Source organism: Puma concolor, chromosome A3, assembly GCF_028749965.1.
Source record: "Puma concolor isolate L17-30 chromosome A3, mPumCon1.1.hap2, whole genome shotgun sequence".
NCBI classification, from domain to species: domain Eukaryota; kingdom Metazoa; phylum Chordata; class Mammalia; order Carnivora; family Felidae; genus Puma; species Puma concolor.
In genome coordinates, this window is record NC_141669.1 from 74,942,895 (window position 1) to 74,961,607 (window position 18,713).

The 18,713-nt window shown below is 41.4% G+C and overlaps 2 protein-coding genes across 4 annotated transcripts in view; one reads left to right on the top strand and one right to left on the bottom strand.

Annotated features, from left to right (window-relative positions):
- SOCS5 (suppressor of cytokine signaling 5) overlaps positions 1-18,713 on the bottom strand; it is a 128,597-nt gene that overhangs the window by 65,360 nt on the left and 44,524 nt on the right. Inside the window, exon 1 of one of the 3 annotated variants that reach the window (XM_086701165.1) lies at positions 346-993. The exons of 1 other annotated variant lie outside the window; for it this stretch is intronic. The gene's annotated coding sequence lies outside the window, so the exon portion shown is untranslated. Of the gene's footprint in view, positions 1-10; positions 233-345; positions 994-18,713 lie in introns of those variants that run through there. One more of the 3 variants, XM_086701164.1, reaches the window with a different exon arrangement.
- Positions 12,035-18,713, top strand: part of PIGF (phosphatidylinositol glycan anchor biosynthesis class F) — a 95,499-nt gene continuing 88,820 nt past the window's right edge. The window contains exon 1 of the mRNA XM_086701178.1: positions 12,035-12,071. Coding sequence (XP_086557304.1) covers positions 12,051-12,071 — 21 coding nt within the window. The 5' untranslated portion in view covers positions 12,035-12,050. The remainder of the gene's footprint in view (positions 12,072-18,713) is intronic.

Below are 18,713 nucleotides of genomic sequence, written 5' to 3' on the forward strand. Positions count from 1 at the left end.
GGACACTCACCGGTCGGGGCGCGCGGAGCGGCCTCATTCAGGGGCACCTGCGGCCAGGCGGACGGGCCCGGACGGCGCAGTCACCGAGAAGGCGAGTCCGCCTGCTCGCCCGCCAGTCCCGTCCCGTCTCCTCCGACTGCCTGATCGAGCGCAGTCTCGCTTCCTCAGGAGGAAGCGCGGGGACCCCAGCTCAGCCGGATGCCCCCGCCAGGCCCCCACCCCCTTCCCTGGCCGCCTCCCCCCTTCACCCTTTTCCCCTCCCCCCTCCCCCCAACCCCCACCGGAATGGAAAATACCTCCCGGGGCGGGGGTCGGCGGGGCACGCCTCTTTGAAGGGCAGCCTACCGTGACCAATAGCAGGCGGGGCTCTGGAGGGGCGGGATTTCTAGCGGCCAATCCGGAGGCGTGTAGGTGAAGGCCGAAGGAGGGAGGCAGGGAGCGAGAGGGGGGCGGCCCGGGAGTCAGGGAGGTCCAGCCGTTCGGGTGCGGGCTGTGCGCGGCTGCCATTTTGGAGTCGGGCAGCTGAGAAGGCGGCCGGTCCGGCCCGGGGGAAAGGAAGGAGCCAGTCAGGTAGGAAAGAAGCGGTCACATGGGCTTGAGAGGCGGGGTAAAGAGGGCTGCAGCCCGAGGGGAGGGGTCGGAGGCGGCGAGTCACGGGGGCTGCGAAGAGTCACGTGGTCGGAGAAGGGCCAACGGTGGGCTCGGGGGCGGAAGGTCAACCTGAGTTGGGAGAGGGAAGAAAGCTTTGTCCCTGGCTTAAACTCTGTTAGGGAAAAGGAAAGGAAAAATGATGAATGGAGGCCGTGAGTGCCGGGTCGGAAAATGTGAATGAGTCTCCCTGTCTCCCTCCAGCATGGAGCCACCCAGTTACTAAATTCCAAGATCCACGGAAAACTGGGCACTTCATTTGATTCAAGTAGTCCCATCCCTGCTCCCCTCTGTCACAAGCATGACTCCCAGAACTGGTGGAGGGGTGATGGCCCTCCACTTTTTGCCTGCACTTTACATGGATGGGCCCCCGCCCTAGAAATGGCTGAAAGGGTAGAAGCATAGTTGAGGCATTGTGACGCCAGCAGGACTCTACATCTGGCGTTTTAGAAACCGTGTCGTCATTCACAAATTTACTAAACACTTCTCTGTTGAACATAACCATGATCATGTTCAAACGCCTCCGAACTTAAACAAAAACAAAACAAAACAATTTGCCCATGAGTCCCTGTTCAATTCATGCTTCAAGTACAGGCTAAATTAAATTCCCCGCTAGTCCACTTGAAAGTGCTCCTCTTAAGGCTATCGGTGACATCCATATGGCCAAGTTCAAGGGTCACTTTTTCATTCTTATTTGATCTCCATTGCAGGAAACTCTACGAAGTACATCCCTCTTTAAGCTTTTTCTGCTCCCCAGTGCACCCCTCATCCCAGTTTCCTTGAGACCTTAAACACTCAGATTGTTAACCTTACTAAATCTGTTATCTGTTGGCTCTTTAAGAGAGTCCCAAGAGCTGATCCCCAGTCCTCTCCTCAGTAGGTACCAAGTCATTCTACTGCACACTAGATGACCTAACCATTTTTGATGGATGAGTGTACCTTTAATGAGGTCCAGATCTGTTTGTCTAAGTGTTTTTGGACATCTCCACCTGAACCTCATTATGACCTGTCTAACTCAGACCTCAGATATGCTCATAAGTCCACAAAATTTGCTGCTTCTCCTCGGCTCCTTATCTTCTTTGATAATGTCATCACCACTCACCCAAGTCCAGAACCAGGAACCTGGGAGTAATCCTCCATGTTACTCCCTCACTGCTGTAAATACCCTCCCTACCCTTTCTAACTTTGTCATGTTGATTATATTTACTGGATGCCCTTTCCTCTATTTCTAGAGGGAATCCACTGCCTCACCTGGGTCACTTATTCATTAGGCCAATATTTACTGAGCACTTTGCCATGTTCCAGGCATTGTTTGAGATACCCAGGATACAGTGGTGAACCAAAGTGCAAGGTTTCTGAATGGGGTGAGACAAACAGTATACGAGTAAACTAATAAATCAACAAGAGTATTCAGGGGATGATAAGTGCTATAAAGATAAAAAACAAAAAACAAAACAAAACAAACAACAACAACAAAAACCAATAGGGAAACCTGTAAGAACTTCCTAAATTATTGTGTATCTCTTCACCTCAAGTCCTCCCCACCCACACCCCATATCTTATCCTTTCTTTTTATTCTCGAAGAGGGAATGGCCCTGATACTTTCACCTGGAGTTTAATTTCATTCCCCTTCATCTGTCATGACTTCCCTCTATATTATAGCTGCCTGAATATCTACCCCTCAACTAGAAGATAAGCTACTTTGAGGGCAGGGATCATACCTTATACATCTTCATGCCTCCACAGTGTGTTGGCTCAGAATAGGTGCTCACAAAATGAGTGTTAAATGGGAAGTTCCCGGACACCCGAATCAGGTTACCACAAAAGCATCTCCAGCCCAAATCAGAATGGGAAGGTCAGTGAACTTAGCTGTTAGAGTGTACTGGCAGTGGTATGTCACGGCAGGGTGGGGTGATGAATGAGATCACCTCCTTTTGTCCCTTCCGGGCCTGGGCTTCCATGATGCTGTGCCCCGTGAGTGGCAGTAGTTGCTTCATAAACACTATTTTACTTGATAGTGCCAAGTACATGTCGACAATTCAAAAGTACTCTTTGTTTCTGATGATGAGCTTTAAACCTAGAGCATTCTGGGTAAATTGCCAGGATAGGCCCTGCAGGAGAAGGTTGCAGTTGCCACTTCACTTTGTATTTCCAGGCCCTTGGGTATTGCACCCCAACAGGGAGCGAGATGTTGCCAGTTCCGTCATAGTCATTGTAATTAAATCCAAGTTCTGGCAAAGGGCAGTGCGTAATTATGAAGTATTATTATGGTTTTTATCATTATTAGGCACCCAGCTGCCCAGCCCAGGAAACCACAGTAGTAAAACACTGAGAAGCCAAGCTCCTCTCCCAGCTGGCATGAATCAAGACCAGGTGTATTGGCACCGGTCTTGCAGCTCCACTCGTCAAGATGAGACCTTCCGTCCCCTCTTTTTGGCAAGATAAAAATTTAAATGAATGGAAAGAGGAAATGTGAAGGACCTTTGCCACCACCTCTGAATCAATTTCTTTTTTTCCCCATCTACCCAGAATGGTCTCATCTATGATTTATTGTGTAAATCTTTTACAACTTTATCCTTGACCTGCTAGCTTCCTAAACATTATCCCACAACGTCTACTGAGGATATATTAGGGTGGGATATAAAGAGCAGAAAACTGTTTCTACTTTCAGAAAATTTATGATATGGTCTAATTCAGAAAGTATAGTTAGGCTTAACAAGACATCTGCCTTCTGTTGAGCACCTACTCAATACCAAACTGGGCACTTTCAGATGTGCTCTCTGACTTAATTCCTTCCACCCTGCAAAGTGGATTTCTTATCCTCATTTTCATCAAGGTATCAAAGACTTAGTAAATAACAGAACTGTGATTCCAACAGAAATATACAGATTTGGTGATTATATACTCATGGTGGATGTGTCCACACTGGTAGATGAGTATAGGTGTCAGATTTCGCCTCTTTCTACCAAATTAAAATTTTTTTTTTTTTTTTTTTTTTTTTGTACAAAGTAGATTTTAAGTTGAGCACTTTAAGGACAATTCAGAAGTGATGCTGAGGGAATGGTGCCAAATGAAGAAGCCAAATTGGCCATAAGTCTAAGATCAATCAATAAGGAGAGATTTCTTGTTCAGCAATGTCATATTGTATTCTTCAAGTACTTTTATTGTCTCAGCTACTCCAAATGCGGAAGTCAACCCCAGTCGTACAAGGGTGGGCTGATGAGAGAGGAGGGTATTTTAGGTAGGGAATATGGATTTGAATGGAGAACTCCGAAATGGCCCATAAATTGACATATCTAGTACTGGCTTCTGGAACAGCCAGTGTGTTGTACAAGGCAGTTTGCCTTTATATTTAGTGCTGTTTTTTTTTTTTAAGGGATTGAAGATTTCAATAAAATCTTTGAGACCTGTATGCCCTTGTAACCACTACCATAATCATGAAATAGAACATTTCCATCATCCCTAGAAGTTCTTTCTTGCCCCTTTTCCATAGGAATTTTAATACAGTTTGCATTTTGATGACTCTAAAGTTTAGATCTCCAGCTTCAATCTTGCTTTCTAAGTCTAGGCCCATATTTTTAGCTACCTTTGACATATCTACCTGGATGTTGCAAACAGGCACCTCAAACCAAACATGACTGAAAGATAAAACAGACAGTGCTTATTTTTGCTACAAGAAAACCCCATCTCCAATTCCCTTCTGAAATCATTTTTCTGTATTCTTCAATTTGGTTGAGATAATCATCTACCAAGTCACATAAGCTAGAAATTTTTAAAAATAATCTTTACTCCTCCCTCTCTTACACCTCCCCAGGAGTGAGTCTTACTCACACATTTTTAAATCAGTCCTTTGCATTTCCAGTATCCTCATTCAGATACTTACCCTGCTTGCGCGATCACCAAAAAACTCCTAACTTATTTGTTCATGCTCCAATTCATCCACCAATCTGCCACTTTAATTTTGTTTTGAAAACCCAGATCTGACTGTTTCAATCCTTTGCTTTCAGGGACTGCCCAACTGCATAAAAATGGCACTGAAAATCTTTAACAATATGGTCCAACTTCCCCATCTGGACTGCTCTGCTCTTTGCCACATTTTCATTCTACTGTGCTTTTCATCAGATATGATTCTGAAACGTGCCTCCTCCTCCACCTGAAAACTCCTGCTTAGCTTTCAGAGCCCCATTTATATGACTTTTCTTCATGAAACCTTCCCAGACCGCTCCAGATAAAAATAGTCTCTCTCTTTTACACTTGACCTCCCATACCATGTTGCACATGCATTTATCACACTGAATAGACCGAGTGGTGAAATAGAAGAGAGCTGAGTCAGAAGATCTGAGTCTGACTTAAAAATCTCATTCATTGCTTGCTGTGTTATGCAAAGCAAATGACATAACTTCTCTGAGCCTCAATGATTTTATCTGTGAAATGGTAATAACAACTAGAATAATATCCTACTTCATAGGACTCTTGTGATCAAATCATCATAAATGTGAACACGATTTGCAATAATCAGATAATAGATATTAAAATTACAAAGCTGTATCTTCTCATGGGTTTTGTACTTCTTGAGTACCAAACCAACATCTGGTCATCCACCTGACACAGTGCATGGCCTTCTCGTTGCCTAGATTAGTTTATGATAATTTATCATTTTTGGTAGGATCATATTCTCTCAATTAACTATCAATTCTACTTTCTACAGTGTTTCTTCCAAAGCCAATCAGGACATCCTTATTTCTTTTTATAATTGTTCATTGCTTTTTCAATTAAATAAAAGCTCATTAAAAGGTCTCTAAGGAAATGAAATAAATACTGTATTCACGATTAATGTTAAATGCCTTCATTTATTTAACAGAAACTTTTAAGAGCCATTATGTGCCCAACCCTGTTCTAAGCCCTTGTTATAGATGGAAAATAAGAAACTTCGCAGAACTTACATTATAGTGGGGACAATAAGCACAAACCAACAAGTAAGATGTTAATCTATACAGTTAAAGGTGCCACAAATAGAAGAGCATTGAGGGTGCAGCTGATGTAACTGGAATGGTCAGAGAAGGCCTCTCTGAGAAAGTGGTGTAGAGTATCAGTGATGACAAGGAGGCAGCCATACAAAAAGAAGGGGAAATAGCCTTCCAGGTGAAGGGAAGAGCACAGACAGAGGCCCTGAGGCAGGAGCAAAGTAGATGAAAGAATAAAAGGCGGCCTGTGTGGAGTAGAGGAAGTGAGGGGCAGTGGTAGGAGGCTAAGTCAAAGAAGCAGACAGGGGCCAGATCATGTAGGGCTTGGAAGGGCAGGTAAAGAGTTAAATTTTTATTCTAATTGTGATAGGAAACCACTGAAGGGTTGTAAGTAGGAGTGTGATGTGATGTGATTTAGTTTTTAAAAGATAACCCTAACTGTGAATGGAGAATACATTCTGGGGGTGGTAGGAGAGCAGATTAGAAGGTAGACAAATTGTTTTAGTCCAGAGCAGAGCTGTTGGTGGTCTGGATTAGGGTGGTAGTGCTAAGGATGGTAAAGAGTAGTAGGTTTGGGAGTATGTTTGGCAGTAGGACTGACAAGTCTTACTGATGGATTTAATGACACCAATTGGGGGCAAAACATTAAAGATGGTTCAGGAGTATAATCTAAGCCAAGCCATTAGGTGGATGAAAGCTCAGTTTACTGAGTCCACAGGGCACCTGTGGAGACTCCGTGCTAGGCTCTGAGAATACAAAGCTCAGTGAATAAGACAAAGTCCTTGGCCTCAAAAAGCTCACAGTCTAGTGGAGAGGACTGCCTCCCACCCCAGGAGGACTTCTGTAGGAGGTTTTAAGCACAATTACAGAGTCATGGAGAGGTTATGAAAGCATCAAGAAGGACTGCCCTAGCCCAGTCTAGCCAAGTGAGCCAGGAGTCCTGTCTTCTTGGGAAAATTACCAGGGGACTTTCTCAACACTTGTGAATATGTGCAGTAATCCTCACTCCAGTTTAGCTGAGCTCTTTATGAATGAAGTATAATAGCTGTCTGCAGCATTTTCCAGGATCTCTGATTTGTTACTTCTTTTAAGAGGAGAGGAAAGAGATACAGAAAAAGAGTAAGGATGCTAAAGATTGGGCCGAGAGGCAAGATGTTTAGCTAACAAGTATGAGAGTCCATACGGTCTAGGCTTCTGCTTTGCAGCCCCCTACTCAAACCTACCAACAGTATGCCCTTGGTTGAGGATAGATTCAGGATGTTTTGTTTGGTTTTGTTTTGATTTTAATTGCAACTGCAGCTTTTATGAAATGACTGTATGACTCCCGAATGACTTTTCTCAAGCTTGTTTTCATTTTGGTATTTATTTAATAACTTCTGTTTGACCAACTGACACATTCACATTTCAAAAATCCAAAGAAGAAGGTATGTAATGAATAGTCTTCTCTTTTCCTGCGTGCCCCCAGTTCGCTACCCCCACCCACCCTGGTAGGTACAGATGACTATCCTGATTTTTCTACGTATCCTTCTAGTGTTTCTTCATGCAGATACAAGCAATTCTTACATTTCTTCTCTTCCTGCTTCTTACACAAGAGGTGGCCTACTTTATCCTCTGATCTGGATCTTGTTTTTCCCTCTAACAATGTATCTTGGAGATCGTTCCTATCAGTACTAGGAGAGCTTCCTCATTCTTTTACACAGCTGCATGGCATTACACTGCAAGATCTGTCATAGTTGATTTAACTATTCCCCTATTGATGAATCCTTGGGCTGTGCCCAATCTTTGCTATATATTACAAACAGTGCTATAATGGATAACCCGGCACATATGTCTACAGGTATAGCCTTAGGATAAATCCTCAGGAGTCTTACAAATACTTTAATAAAATGTTCTAAAAGAATGTTCTGAGATAGTGTGACTGGGTTGCCAAATTAGAACCTCAGCTTTCCAGGCATTAATTCTCACATTCCATCAAGAGTAGTTCCTCATTCTTCAGCCTGTAAATTGTATCTTTGTATTTTTCCCAATAAGGAATTTAAAAAATATGTAATCGGCCTCTCCTACAACCAACAATAGTTGGCATGATATTTTAAAAAAGAAGAAAAAAGATTAAAATTTGGTTGGATTGTGCTCCAGTTAGTGAATTGCAAGCTCTAGAAAATGCTTGAGTTTTCTTAAATTTTTAATGTTTATTTTTGAGACAGAGAGTGCGAGCAAGGGAGGGGCAGAGAGAAAGATGGAGACCCAGAATCCAAAGCAGGCTCCAGACTCTAGGCTGTCAGCACAGAGCCCCATGTGGGGTTCGAACACACAAACTGTGAGATCATGACTTGAGCTGAAGTCAGATGCTTAACTGACTGGGCCACCCAGGTGAATTTTCTTAATTCAATACACAGAAGCATCTGTAGAATGAGGTCTCAGATGGGGATGATAGGTTTGGAGTTGAGAACTTGCAAGATGTACCCTGCTTCAACCAGCTCTTAGTGCTACCCCAGCTTTAGGGCCAAATACTCCTTGGCCATTTTTTATTGGCATCTTTTTATTTCTTTTCTTTTTAAATTAATCTTTATTTTTGTGACAGAGAGAGAGAGAGAGAGAGAGAGAGAGAGAGAGCAGGGAGGGGCAGAAAGAGAGGGAGACAGAATCTGAAGCAGACTCCAGGGTCTGAGCTGAAAGCACAGATCCTGATACAGGCTCGAACTCATGAACCATGAGATCATGACCTGAGCTGATGTTGGACGCTTAACTGACTGAGCCACCCAGGCTCCCCTACCATCTCTTTTCATTTCTCTTAGTAATTCTTCATTTTTCCATAGTTGCTTTTGGAAAATAGGTTTAAGGTCTTGGTGAAACATATAGGCTTTGGTAAATGTGCTTTATAACTAGGCCATCTAAAGTAAGTATGCTATTTTTATAATACCCCCCCCCAAGACTTTTTTTCTTATTTATTATATTCCAGGTATATGGGACCAGGATGGAAAAATCCTAGGGCACTTAATCTACCTGAAATCTTTGGGAGAACATATATAGATGCAGAAATATGCACAAGTGATGTGGGCCTTAAAAAAAACAACAACCCATATATATATCTGAAGAAATTAGACTACCGTATTACTATCATTATTAGAAAATAAAATTATCTTTCCACGTAGTGCTTCTCTTTAGTTTGGTTCCATGTATGTGGAGGTGTTTTGTTTTTGTATAATATAGCATGAGAGAGAGTGTTAAAAATAAACCATGAAGTTGACAAGTTATAGCAAATAGCCATCCAGAAAGCTTTTCTTAACTCTAAAGCTCTTTCCCTTAGGAATGACAAAACCTACAAATTGTAGAACTGTCTAGTCTCTGTGAAGAGCATCTAGCTCCAGCTCTGGTTGAAATTATCTTACATTTTTAAAATGTCTCACATAAAAATTCTACAGTTTTCCTTTTGGCCATTACTTTTTCCCCTTAGCTGGTAAGACGTGGGGTCTCTCTTTTAGATGTAATCAGAACTATTCCTCCCTCCCCATCCTGCCACTGCTGTAGCCTCTTCTTCTTCTTCCTTTCCTCCTCCTCCTTCTTTTTTCTTCTTTTCACATTTATTCTTCCATAAAAAAGTTATGACACTTGTCAACTTTTAAAAACTTCTGTTTGGATTTTGGTTGGCGTTGAGTTTTCCAGGTAGACAATTGTATCATCTGTAAATAATAGTAAATCTCATTCATATTTTTGTTCCTTTTGTATCAGCAGAATTCCTTCTTAAGTGAAAAATAATACTTGCTGACATTATTTGTGCATCTGATCCCTGAGTATCTGTACAGAACATCCATTCAACTAACCACCCTCTCATTTTGTTCTGGGGACTATGGTCCTCCCTTACTCTCAGTCCCTGGGCTTGGGGAAAAGAATGATGTCTCCACCCCCCTGCTTCAGAAGTGTAACATATGACCTTAGTCTAGGTCATCTAGTATATCCTATTCCTCCGACCACAGTAATCCATTCTAGACTTACTAGAAAGTTGGTTCTGAATTTGAACCTAGAGGCAAGTACTCCATGGAGTGGCTTGCATCCATATTGGCTACATGAAGAGACACCTTGCCCAAGAATGAAGCCAATATTGAATATGCTGAATTGAGAAATGGAGAGAGAGAAATGAAGTCCTAGGTCACCCTGTTTGAACCTTAGAGCAAGCTTCACCTGAACCAGAACCTCTAAATTATTCAGTTACGTGAACCAATAAATTTACCTTTTAAATTAAGTTAGTTTGGATTACATTTTTCATCTTTGGCATGCAAAGGATTTTTAGTTGATGCAATATCTTCTAACAAAATTAGGCAAATTAAACTCCTGTTGTTTCCATGGTTTGACAGATTACATGATTTCCCCTGCTAATTCTCAGATTCCTGAGAATCTCGCACTTGGAGTGACTCTACCGTTGCAGCATACCCTTCTAAATACCAAGCCAGAGTCCTCCTCCCCTTCCCCCAAGGACTCCTCCAGTTCTGTGCTTAAACCCAGCCCACTGGTGAAGTTAAAGAAGGAAGGGAACAGATGGCAACCTGATTCATACTGCTTTTATAGGGAATTAAGCCAATTTATTTGGGGGGTCAATTTCAGTTCAGTTCAGCAATGAATGAAGTTGTTTGAATCCATTTTTGGTTCAGGTCTATAATCATCTGCAGTAATCCCAAGTTCTTCACATGGGAAAAATACTTGCGGTGGCGGGGGTTAATGTTTGTTCCAGTTTGAGAGAACTATGTAACACGGAATCAAGTTGCACCTGTCTTATTAGGCCTTCTGTGCTAAAAGAGGTAGCATATGGGCAGGACAGGGAGGCGATTAATAGTATACTTAATACTAAAATAATCAGCCTAGACTTTTTCCATAATAAGCAGTGTTATAAAATCTACTCTTTGGATTTGCTTTTAATATTTCCAGTCCACATCACAGCACACTTTGAAATATCATATCACATAGTATTGGCCAAATTATTAGAATATAGTTTGAAACATTTTGCCTCTTTTAGAGGAACATGCATTTTATCGGTAAAATATTTATGGTCTCTGTTTGAGAATTATTTCTGATTAGACTGTATTCTGTCAGTATCTTGAGGTGCTAAAACTCAGTGAGCAGTTTTCTGGCAAAATGTTATTGAAAACCTAGGCTCAGCATAGGGAATGTAGTCAATGTATAGTAATAGCGGTGTATGGTGACAGATGGTAGCTACACTTGTGGGGAGCATAGCATAATGTATAAACTTGTCAAATCACTGTGTTGCACACCTGAAACTAATATAACATTGTGTATTGACTATACTTCAATTAAAAAAAAATCTAGGCTCAGAATAGTCACAGGACCATTTTTCAATTGCTTCAGGTAATCTAATGGATATGTTCCGATAGGAAACATTTTTTGTTTCATTGCTTCCATAATAAATACATATATATTTATATGTAATACATAAAAATAACTAAATAAGTGATATTTCACAACACAAAATGTTCAGCTTGTTCCAAAATATTTTTTTGTTAGTTGATTGTATGCAAACAAAAAGAATGACAGATGCCATCCGTATACAATTTATGAAGACACCTCTTGCTTCTGCATGTGTAAGGAGGACATCGGATTTGACAAGGTGCAAAGAGATGTCTTACAGATGGTACACACGAGGCCCATGAGGACAGGTCTTCCCAAACGAATGGAGCTGTGAAAGCAGTTGTCATGTGCACGTCTGTCACACCTGTTCTACAGAGAAATTCCCACTTGTAAATATGGTCTTCAAAATCAGAGCCCAAGGCTGGCTGAGCTTAGTTTAGTTTTCGATTAGTTTGAGAGTTTTCGATTAGTTTCTGTGACTCTTCTTTGACTTATGCATTTCACTGACATTGTGTTTTTTAACGTTAAAGCTTAAGATTAAAATTCTTTTACTTGGTCCTCAAAGAAATAGCCGTAATTTATCTTACAACATTAAATTCATTGGCAATGTGCTTTGGAGGGAATAATTTGTGTTCTGCAAAAGGGCTTGGATATACAGAATTTCAATGGTTCAAATGATGTAATTTTCTATAATATTTAGCCTGCCATTTTTAGTTTGGTATTTGTATAATAGGAGATTTCGAAGAAAAAGCTAAAGAGAGGCTAATTTGCTTGGTTAGTGCTTCTGTTCTTTTGTTCTTTTAGAATCTAAAATTAACCAACATCTGCAGTGTCAACAAGGACTCCATATGGCATTCAAGTTTGTACTTTTCCTAAATAATGCATTTGAGGCAATATAATCTGAGAGGAATTCTGAGGTGATAATGAGTAGAATTGTATATACCACTTTACGGTTTCAAAGTGATTTAACAACTAGGACCTTGTTTGGTCCTCAAAATGATGTTAAGAGGCAAGGAGATCAGGTGTTTCTTATTTTTGTTGAACAGATGAGAAGATCGAGGTCCAAAGTATTGAGGAGAAATGGCGGTAATCACAAACCTGGTGAGTAGCAGCATGAGAAGGAAACCCAAGCCATCTGGTATCTAATCCAGTGTCCTCTCTACCATATTACTAGGACCACATTATTGACACCCCATGTTAAAATAGCACATTTCCAAAATAATAGACCCCATAACTCTGTAGGAAAATAAAAAGAACTTAATACTAGAAAGTAAATAACAAACATGCGTATTTGGTTTTCCAGAGTTTAATGGATTTCGTTTGTTCAGTTAACAGATGATTTCCACAGAAGTTCTTGTACTTACTCGTGTGATTTCTTATTTTACCTACAAAAAAAAAAGAGTTTCTGCCAAAATGCTTTTTCCTTGCAAAATCATACCTCATAAATCTTTGTCATATCTAGAAAATCTAAAAACTTCTCCTATAAGAGGTGTTGCAGCTGAGAGTGTTTTCTTCACAGTAATACATTATAATTTAAGTCTACCTGAGTTTTGAAACATTTCATTTCATCTCAAACTTCTGTAAATTTCTGCAGCGTAGCAATCATTCAGAATTTCTGGGATAAGAAAAAAAGTAGGTTGAAGTAAAAGAATGTATTAGAAACATAGCTTGTGACTGATACACAGGCATAAATTTAGCAGGAACCCATTTTTGAAAGTGTAAATAATGTTGTTGCCAATCCATATTTTATAGAAATTTCTAGCTATGTAATATTACCATTTCTACTTAAAAATGCAGAGAAATTCAGTTGCTTCCACTTCTTGAAAGTTTGAGGCTTAAAAATTATGAATGCCGGCATTCTTGAAGAGGAACACTGTGAGTTTGTAATATCGAAAAGGTACTGGCGTTCTTTTACATTGACAGGCAGATATATTTCCAACAAGTGGAAACACAGGCCTATACTGGCATAAGGAGAAGCCAGCAAGAATTTTAATCAGGATTTGGCTCAGTCTGCGCTGGTTCTGACTTCACAAAAGTGCATCTTTAGGAAGCACCTTCCACCAAGTGGAAAGCTGGCAAGACACAGCATTAGAGGTTGCTGACCCCAAAGCAAGCAAAGCTCACTGAAAACTTAAAATTTTTCCTCCCCGTTAGTTGTTTGGATATGTCTCAAAGAACTACAAACAAAAAAGCAATATTTAAAATTGATATTGTCCAAAACTCTAATATCCTACCTACTCTGTGTCCAGGATTAGTGGAAATACACCAAACATTTTTGAAAAGGTCATCTAACCTAAGTAGAAGAATATTGTCTTTCCATGCATGAGCATACTTGGACATGGGAGCTGTGAAAACGAGATACAGGGAGAAAAGGACAAGGGAAACACTATGCAATGTACTTTGCTGGGAACGAGTAATTGGGAGGATTGGGGGGAGTTAAGGAATTTGGGTAGGAAAGCCTTAGAGATGGGAGGGTTAAATCATTGGAGTTGGCAATAACTCCATCTGGCTAGATAGGGGAGTCTAGAGGGAGGGGCCCAAGGGTGCTAGAAGACCGTACTTGTGATGGTAGTGCTCAGAGTTAATCTGACTGCGGAGAAATAGCATTGCAGAGGCAGGGAGAGAAGGCAACAGCATGAGGAAGGGAAGTGCCCGAGGGACCATGAGAAACCCAACTGCAGTTCTTTTTGTTTATTCAGTCAGATCCAGTTTTTCCTACTTCCTCGTCTCCACACCTCTGCCCCTCCCCACCCCCACCCCTGCAAGAAAAATCCGTGTTCACTGGCCCAAGTTTCTTTAACTTAGTCCTCCTTCATCCCCTGAATGATTTGTGGAGCCTGGGGCTGGTAATCATTATTTAGCAGTGACTTCAGCATTAATCAATTAGAACTGGAATGATATAACTTTGTTCCCACTCAGCCCACTCACAACCACAACCTTTTTGTGCTACAGAGAAGTAACGTGGTCCCTTGGCTATCTTGCTGCTGATTAATGGACTGTTGGAAGGGCCAGTACAACTCCCACAATAGTCTAATGCTTTCCTGCCAGATTGGCTTAAAAAAAAAAAAAAAAAGGCAGCTGATCGTGTCAAACCACGTTAGCCAATACCTGTATTGTCTGTCTGAATTATAAAGCACAACAGTACATCTCGTTCTCTGCAATTCATTATTAGAAGAAAGAACATGAGGAAGTATTAGACCATGCCTGTATCATATGAGATAGCTGGACAATCTTGCTCACTCCCACACTGCCCACTGGAACATGTCATCTGCACACTGATACAGTGATGATGACTCTTAAAATTACATACAATAGGGGCGCCTGGGTGGCGCAGTCGGTTAAGCGTCCGACTTCAGCCAGGTCACGATCTCGCGGTCCGTGAGTTCGAGCCCCGCGTCGGGCTCTGGGCTGATGGCTCAGAGCCTGGAGCCTGTTTCTGATTCTGTGTCTCCCTCTCTCTCTGCCCCTCCCCCGTTCATGCTCTGTCTCTCTCTGTCCCAAAAATAAATAAAAACGTTGAAGAAAAAAAAAAATTAAAAAAAAAAAAAAAATTACATACAATAGCACTCTCTCCTCTCCTCCTTGCCTGGATGCAGCTGAACAATGACTCTCAGAGACGGTGGGAGGATATGGCCTTGCCAGCTGATGCCAAGGACCCAAGATTTAAGTACATAAAAATAACTCATTAACCTGCCCCTCCCAAGTCACCCGCTCCACATACATCATTGCCCTAAGAGGAATCAGGTTCCCTAAGGTCATCCTAAGGGTGTCTGTGGAATTTTTGACTTCCTCCCTCCACAGACACCCTTACGCTGGTCTTTTGAGGCCTGCGCACTCCCAGGAAACAAAAGCAAATTTCTCCTGTGTGAAAACATCAAGAGCCAGAAAGAATGGAACACTGCATGATTTATCTCTGAATCCCTCATCCTGCTGGATAATGCCCCAGGGTGGAGTTATTCTTGCTGTCACAAATAATTCAACCCTGAGTGGATCAACATGTTTAAAAGAAGTTTCCAAATATGTCTTAGACTCTAGGTGCAGAAACTCAAAGTGCCAATTAGCAAGGGCAATTTCAAATAGAAGAGAAATTGGAAATTAGAAAAGCAAAGAGGCATGGGCTACAGCAGAAGGAGCCAGCTCTGTCGCTAACTGGTTGTAGGCTGTCAGTCATGATGCCCATGTCTCGGTTTCCTTGACTCCAAAATAGACACTAAGATGAAAGGAATTTGGTGAGAGAAACTTTTGAGAGATGTTGATTTATGTTCTGTCTCTGTATTTTTCCTTTTCTCTCTCTCCCATTATGGCTGGCTTACATGCCTTTACCTCAGGAGAGACTTGGGGGTTGGACTTATAAGCTTTAGTTCCAGATAAACCCATGAGGAGAGTAGGGTTTGAGGAAAGTTGTATTTTCCAGACTAAAAAGATCTGTTCTCCCAGAAGCAGCAAGGATGTTGCCCTATGTGAGGGGCAGTCCCCTCACTATGTATCCCTCGGGGAGGCTGTGTCTTTGCCGAAGAGCCCTCCTTTTCTAGAAATGCATTTTGGGACTTACCCATGTGGGGGTAAGGGCCACCAGATATTCTTGCTTCTAAAGATGCCTAGTCCCTGCCAGAGCCCTCAGTGTGTGCATGAAAGATACTTCTCACTGACCTGAGGTGGATTTCCTGTCTGCCCTACAGCACAGATGCACCAAGTTTAAATTGAATTTTCATACTCTTAAGACTCTAGGGAATCATCAGTGGTAAGGTGACCATTAGTTTATTATCTATTAAAGCTAAGTGTTAACAACTCTTCTACACTATAGGGAATCCACTTTCTTGGGGCTGAATTCATGGAGGGTTTACTTTTGCCAGCCCTGCTTATCATTCCCTTTTCCACACCAGCCCTTTCTGGTCTCCATGTTTTCTCATTTGGGGTGCTTGAGAATGGCTGGCAGCACCTTGAAAAACAGCATGTGCCTCCTTCCAGATCCCTGCATGTTTTCTTTAAAGGTGGAAAGGAGTGTCTTTCATCCCGAAGTATACATATCTGACGTCTGTGTTGCCCTGAGGAGCAGCTCCAAGTAACACCACGTAGCTAGAAGACCAGGTCTTCAGTAGGATTCTCTGGGGGCTATGTGCCTTTTTGAAGTTGCTAACAAAACAAACAAAACAGAACAAAATAAACATTGAAAGATCTTTTATGCAATTGTCTTTGTTGTTACTACTGCTGTTTGGTGAAAAGTACATTTATTGCTTCAGGACTGTGCCATAATTAGAAAGGGGCAAAATATTAGTGCAAGTGAAAACCTTCCAGAACAAGCTGCCAGCTTTTGGGATCTCTGAAAGCACTTATTGGACATGATCTCATGTGTGTTTTTCTTGGTAGCAGCCATAAATTGCCATGTTCTTTCTGCTATGGCTTGCTTTTCTCTTTAAATATTTTAGGAGGAGAAAATGTATTTTCTGTTTGTTTTGTTATGATGATAACGATGGTTTGTAATTTAGAGAGTCTATATTCTTGATTCAGTCAAAATAATCTTTGGGTCTCTTCATATTTCATGCCTAATAGTCTTTCTCAGAACTTGGAAAACAAAGTAAAATGGTACCCCAAATGTTCCCTTTCCTCTTATCTTTGTAAATCCTCTCATATCTCCAAGGAATCAACATTCTCGGAGGGTGAGGGGAGGAAGCCTCCCTCTAAGTTGAGACCTCCTAAATCTGAATTACCTATGTTGTTCAAAGAACTAAGTATTCTGAAAATTCTAGAAACCATAACTCAAATATTCTTCTCCCAATAGAAACTACTAAAAGTAGTCATGTGGTCTATCTCTAAAAGTAGAATTTATTCGTTCTTTCTTAATTAAATAAGAAATAAAAGGAAGTCATGCACCAGCTTTCAGAGCAATGACTATAAAATAAGAAATGTAGTTCCAGCCAAGAAAGAAAAGAAAAGGATGTTGCAATATAGGAGCAATATGAGGTCTTACTCAAGTGGATTCTTATGCTTCAACCAAAAGCTGGAAGAATTAACAAAAGCTCTAAATAAAGAAAGGTAGAAGAATGCAGACAGTGGAGAAAAGCAGAGGGGTACAGAAAATAACAAGTGTATAAAGTAATAAATTGGAGTCTGGGATGATTCTTAACTAAATTACTTGCAAATTGCAGTTTCAAAATAAAATACGAAGCTGAAAAAATTCATTTCCAGAACAGATAACAAAAATCAATATGTAACAAAAGCCATTTTGCACGAAGAGCCTTCAGAGACAAGGTCAGCTCCCTGGAGGGAAGCTGAGATGAAGCAAAGTGGCACAGTGGTGTGCATTCGCTAAAAACCATCGTGGCATGACTCTGTCCACCCTATGTGACAGACAGTGCTCTCAAAGGCAACTGTCTTGCCTCATGTGGTCCACTTCCAAAGGGAGATGGGGCTTAGTCAACCGTATTAGTTACTTATTGTCGTGTAACTAATATCTCAAAACTTAGAACTCAAAACAACAACATTGTTATCTCACAGGTTCTTTCTGTGAGGGATCCAGCCGCAGGCAGCTTACAGCCGCACGCAGCTTAGCTGGGTTCTCCTGCTGAGGGTCTCTGTCTTTTACAAGACTGCAATCAAAGCATCCACCAGCAGGGCTGAAGATCCGTCTCCCAGCTCACTCAGTGCTGTGGGAGTGAGGACCTCGGCTCCTCACTGTATATTAGCCAAATACTGTCAGTTTGGTGCCTTGTGCCACGTGAGCCTCTCCACAGCTCCCAACACATTGCAGTTGGCTTCCCTCAGAGCCAGTGCGTGACAGAATGCCAAGAGAATGTACAAGATGGAAGTTAATCTTTTGTAATCTAATCTTAGTACTGACTTTTGCAGTATTTTATTTATTAGAATCAAGTCACTAAGACTAGTTCACACTCAAGGGCAGGGGATTAAATAAGGGTGTGCGGGGCGCCTGGGTGGCTTAGTCGGTTAAGCATGTATCTCTTGACTTCGGCTCAGGTCATGATCTCATGGTTCTTGAGTTCAATACCCACGTAGGGCTCCACAGTGCAGAGCCTGGTTGGGATTCTCTCTGCCTGTCTCACTGCCCCTCCCCCATGCTCTCTCACTCACTCTCTCTCAAAATAAATAAGTAAACATAAAAAACTAAGGGCGTGAAACCAAGACGTAGTATCATTGGGAGCCATCTTAAGAGCTGCCACGTACTTCAACTTATTTTATTCTTCCCTGAATTTTATAGCATAGAAATAATAGGCTGTCATCTTCAAGACCAAAAATACTTTCTTTGGAGAAAAATGCTCCAGAAATCTTTATTTCCATTGTCTCTTTTATTGACCAGCAAATGGCTTTATTTGTTTACATCATTTATATGGCAATGAGTAGCCCAGATCATCTTAGCCAACAGGCAAACTGTTTGAATAAATGAAGGAAATATTCTTTCACACATTTCATTGGGATGTAAGCACTATGAGGGCAGAGATGTTATCTGTCTTGCTCTCTATTGTATTCCCAGTGTGTACCATAGAGCTTAACAAATAGTTGTTAAATGAAAGGCTTAAACTTACTGGATTGTTATGATATGCCAGCCACTTGATTTCACTCCTTTAGAAATTGAGCATTAGAAATACTTGCATTTCAGGGCACCTGGATGGCTCAGTTGGCTTAGCGTCTAACTCTTGATTTCAGCTCAGGTCATGTTTTCAAGGTGGTGAGATCAAGCCCTGTATCAGGCTCTGTATCAGCAGGGAGCCTGCTTAAGATTCTCTTTCT